Source organism: Euprymna scolopes, chromosome 46 (assembly GCF_053919585.1).
Source record: "Euprymna scolopes isolate OS-2025 chromosome 46, ASM5391958v1, whole genome shotgun sequence".
Lineage (NCBI taxonomy): Eukaryota > Metazoa > Mollusca > Cephalopoda > Sepiida > Sepiolidae > Euprymna > Euprymna scolopes.
In genome coordinates, this window is record NC_136527.1 from 131881824 (window position 1) to 131887290 (window position 5467).

At 35.1% G+C, this 5467-nt stretch overlaps 1 protein-coding gene across 1 annotated transcript; it reads right to left on the minus strand.

The window, feature by feature from the left end:
- Positions 1-351: 351 nt before the first annotated feature.
- Positions 352-2410, minus strand: LOC145270209 (general transcription factor II-I repeat domain-containing protein 2B-like). The gene is made up of 3 exons (XM_080125842.1): positions 1721-2410; positions 966-1305; positions 352-473 (listed from the first exon to the last, which is right to left on the minus strand). Exons 1-3 carry the CDS (start codon positions 2408-2410, stop codon positions 352-354), a joined length of 1152 nt encoding a protein of 383 aa, XP_079981968.1.
- Between the last annotated feature and the right edge of the window lie 3057 nt (positions 2411-5467).

Sequence of the window (5467 nt, forward strand, 5' to 3'; positions counted from 1 at the left end):
ACGGAGAGCAAATATCTTACCCATAGAGTGATACCGAATTTGGGGACAACTGGTGTTCTCTTAGCTGAAGATGTTGCTGCAGTTTTAACAGAATATAACAGTGTGGATACTGTTAAGGCAATTTTGGTTGATAATACCAGTACAAATACTGGCTGTGAAGCAGGACTTATTACAGCTCTTGAAAAAAAAATTACATACTATTGGCTGTTCACTCCATCAAAATGAACTGCCATTTAGAGCAATTTTTAAATCAATTGATGGAACAATAAGAAGCCCAACAACATTTACTGGTCCTTTGGGGAAACTGTATCAATAATTATCAAGATTTGCCTCAAGTAGAATTTCAAAAAATTAATGGCCCTCTAAATCAGGGGTCACCAAACTTTTTTCACAGTGGGCCGGATAACTGAAAGAATGACGAGCGCGGGCCGCATAATCATTCTGTTCAATACTTGCAAGCCAGAACGAAAGCTCTGGAAAAAAAGACGAAAAACTAAGTTTAGCATTCCATGTTAATCAAAAAACAAAGACAACCAAAGGAAATATGAACTGGAACAAATACATTGAGGATATTGCGAAGGCTGCTGCAAAGAAAGCGGGCTCCCTGTATCGTGCTAGAAAACTGCTTGCACCTGACAGTATCCTGTACCTCTACAAGGCCACCATTTGCCCATGCAGAGTTTGTGCATCTACCACTAGTCTCTCCCTCTTGGATAGGGTTCAAAAAAGGGTCTCCCATCTAATAGGTCCCACTTTGTCAACTAGGTTCCAACCCCTGCCCCATCGCTACAATGTTGCATCCTATTACCTGTGTTACAAGTATTTTAATGGGATGTACGTAAAACTAAAAAGTTTTCAAAGAAGGCGACGTAAGCAAAAAGATAGTTACATCAAACCTAGTGTGCACATATCCGAATCTCACAACCCAAACAGCAAAAAAGTTTAGTGAGATTTGTGAAACTGACGTTTGGCTTTCAAGATATCATCAATGTTTGGTTTGGAATTGCTGCATCCAATCAAGAGAATTGCTTTCAAATGATCATCAGTCAATCTCATTCGATGTGTTGACTTCACATACTTCATTTTTGAAAATGTTTGCTCACAGACATAAGTTGTTCCAAACACTGATGCCATACCAGCGGCAAATTTCTTCAATTTCGGAAACTCAGGATCAGGTAAGCAGCGGCAAAATTCAACAAGTTTTCCTTCTCTGTGCTTCTCTTTCAACAAGTCATTTGCTTGCAAATCAATGAGCTCCAACTGTAGTTCAACTGGCACATCATTAAGGTTACAATCAAACGGATTCTGGAACAGAAGAATGTCACTCTCAGTTCTGTCGAGATCTGAAAATCTCTCCAAAAAATGCTTCTTCAAGTCACGAATAATCTTTTTTGGAAAATCGAGGTTGACATCTTCAGCGATTGAAACAGTGGAAATTAGAGAAGTTTTCTCCTTCCAGTTGTGCTTCAAACAGTGACAGCTTTCTCCGAAATCCTTTGATGATTCTGTAGAGATCACAGACGAGGTTATCCTTTCCCTGAAGTTTCAAGTTCAGTTCATTCATGTGGGATGTGATGTCGACCAAAAAATACAACTTTGACAGCCAGATAGGATCTGACAGCTGTGGATCGGCTCTATCTTTTTCAGTGAGAAAAACATCTATTTCGTTTCGGAGCTTGTAAAAAACAAACAGAACTTTACCACAGCTGAGCCATCTCACTGCTGTGTAATAAGGCAAGTCACAGAAATCAGAATCAATTTCTTCAAGAAAAGCCTGGAACTGACGGTGATTGAGTGCATTTCCCCGAATGGAGTTCACAGCAGAAACGACTGGTTTCAGTACACAAGAAATATCTAAGTCTTTCCCACAGAGTGCTTGCTGATGTATGATGCAGTGTATGAACACAGCGCCTGGAATTTGAAGATCTTCCAACTGAGTCCTGATCTGCCCCACCAGACCCTTCCTCCCTCCAGCCATGTTTTTACCTCCATCAACTGTAATACCTCGAAGCTGATTCCACTGAAGGTTATAGTCTTGCAAAGTTTTCTGCACTTCCATGAAAATGTCTTTTCCAGTTGTTGTTCTATGCATGCTGCAAACGGATGCCAACTCTTCTGTTATCTGAAAGTCCGAATTGACACCACGAATGAACACGAGAAGTTGTGATGTACTCGAGAGATCAGTGGACTCATCCAGCGCCAGAGAATACCACAAGAAGTTACTAGCTTTCTCACGTATCTGTAGCTCTATGTTCTCTCCAAGTTCTTCTGTTCTCCGCACAACTGAACTTGTCGAAAGGCTGATACTTCCAAACAAATCGGCTTTCTCAGGACACAAGTCATTTGCTGCTTCCATCAGACACGCTTTGATGAAGTTGCCATCAGTAAACGGTTTTCCTCGGTCTGCCATCTTATGCACTATTTTGTAACTTGTACGAGTGACAGATTCATTTTCAGCAAACTTTCTCGTGAAGAGGTTTTTTTGAGTTTCTAAACCACGTTTCATGGACTCATATTTCTCAGAGCGTAACTTTCCAGAAAACTTTGAATATGTTGATAGATGTTTTGTTTCTTAGTGACGCCGAATATTGTACTCTTTCAAAACGGCAACACTTTCGCTACATATCACGCAACTAGCTTTCTGGTCCTTTGTTTCAACAAAGAAGTACTTTACTCCCCATTCTTCATTGAAAACGCGACATTCGGCGTCCACTTTTCTTTTCTTAGAAACCATAATGAAGGGTGAAGAAAACAGGATCTGAAAATGAAAAAGAAATTGAATTAATTTTGGCGCTTGAGTAGTTTGGCTCTTTGTCTACTAAGTGTCAGAGTACAGAGCGATCAAACACAGTACAAGGCCTGCCGACCAGTTTTACACCCCTTACGGCAGGGGGTAAGGATTTCAAAAATGAGTCAATTTTGACTGCTTTTATATTGTCTTCAAACAAGTTGAAACATCTTAATTTTGTATAAATATAGACATATAGGTGAAAGTAATCCAATAAATCACCAAATGACAGTCAAATTATCAATTCAATCCTTCATTTTTTTTTTTTTAAATGAATATAAGTATTATGAATATAAGTATTATGAATATAATTTTTTGATCCTTAAAAGGACTTTTGAATGACAGTAAATAAATAAAAATTAAGTAATTCTAATAATAAATTAAAACAAATCTTTGCCAGGGTTGATAAAAAATTTTAATATGCTGAATACAAAATCAGAGTCAGGAGCAAAACGTTTCCCTTTTCAAAAATTTTCTGAACTTATATAATCACATCAAAATTTGCTAATTGATTAAAAGAAATATTAATATATCTGCCAAAAATAATTGAATACCAGTCCCATGGAATAGAATGCAGAACATGCCATATTGAAATTGACCTGTGCACCTTGAAGAGATCTATAAAAAGATTATTTTATCTGAAAAATCATAGAATTTATTTGTTTAAGCATCTTATCAATGAAATTAATAAATAATCATGCCTGAATATTTTTTTTAATTAAAAAAAATATGGGGAAATAATAATTTTTACTGTGATCATTAAATTTTAAAACTTCAAGAAAACTTTTGTATTATTATCTTAGATTCAAAAAAGGATGCACAATCATAATATAGTCTATTTTGCTTTAGTCGATTTTCAGTAACAGAGAAGGTACAAAATTTACTTTAAGTAAATTTATATTTTGTGTCTTTAATAAACATTTACCAAAAATATGCTTAAAAAAAAAAACATTAAATTCCTTAATATTAATAGCTCCAAATAAATTATTTATAAGTTTTGGCGAAAAGTACCCTAACCATAAATTTTTTGAGACAACGAAAAACAGCTATATAGAATTAATTAACTCAATTACAATCCGACAAAGATTTAATTTTTATTTTATTATTAGAATTACAATTAGCGATGACGCAAGATCCTTTCGTCAGGCGAGACCCAATAGAAAAACTCTGAGCGAGAATTAAAAAATATATAAGTATAAGATATTTGTACTATTATTAATTCTATAATATTATATCTATTTATCCAAAAAAATTTAATTTGATTATCATTTGGTGATCTACTGGGTTATTTTCACCTAGAAACTTTAATCATACAAAATTAAGATGTTTCACCTTGTTTGAAGACAATATAAAAACAGTCAAAATTGACTCATTTTTAAAATCCTTACCTCCCTGCCATGAGGGGGGTAAAACTGGTCGGCAGGCCTTGTACTGTGTTTGATCGCTCTGTACTCTGACACTTAGTAGACAAAGAGCCAAACTACTCAAGCGCCAAAATTAATAAATATCAATCGTTTTACATTTACCATTCTGAGATGGTAGTGGTTCAGTGGAAAAAGGTCGAAAGTTGTTGTGAATAGTATTTCTAAATTTTTTCCACTTAGTTCTTTCTTAAGTAAAATAAATAGTTTTTCATTTTGATGTTGGCATGTATTTTCTAAGAAATTTAGTTAAGAATGATATTTCTATTATTTTAAAAAATTTTTTTCAAATATCCTATTTTTTGGATTGAACTTTGCACACCTCTGAGATAAATGAATAAGTCGATGAAAAATTGCAAGAATCTTTTTTTTTTAAACATCATTGGCAAATCTATTTTTTTAAGATAAACAACCTTCTCAAAAAGGTCTTAAAGCGATGGAAACCATGGTGACGTCAGAGCGTAGGCGTAGCTACAACGAGCCGAGGAAGCGACGTCAGTTCAACGTCGATGGGCCTGGTGAACTGACGTCGCGGGCCGAATCCGGCCCGCGGGCCGTAGTTTGGTGACCCCTGCTCTAGATCATCATCATCTGACAGCAGAAGTAACAAGTAATTTAAGTGGAGACCAGAGGCTATTTTTTTGAGTATGCTGTTGGCATTTCCCAAGGAGAAGTTAATCCAAGATATGCAGCTTATAAAATTGGGCCTTGAATCAAGCAAGATGGCTAACATTAGCTATAAGGTTAATGTGTTTATGGACCAGTCTATCCTCAAACACTTCATGATAAATTAAACATTCTGGTCAAATTTATCATCCGAGTGTATGCAGTTAGTTGGGTTGAGATCAAAACTGACATTTTTTTTTTAACCAACAACAGTATATTTTTAATATGATTCAGAGGACAAAACAATAACCAACTGAAATTCAAAATACTGTTTTTAACAGTTTAAAATATAGTGCTTTTGCCCTACTTCCGGGAAATACGATAATTTCGATGATAAATTCAGATGAATTGGAAGTTAGAGGATAGGCCATTAAAAAGATTAAAAAGTAAATATTCATATTATCTCAATTTACCCAAACAATAGTCAGACATTCATATTGCGTCACAAAAATATTAAAATAAGTTTTTTTTTCTTTTCTCAGAAATAGTGAACCACTCAAAAAAAAAAAAAAAAAAGACTGCTATCAATTTTGCAGCCACACATTGGTCATATTTGATTGATCTTTCTCAAACTGGAGTTTGTGAACCTGCA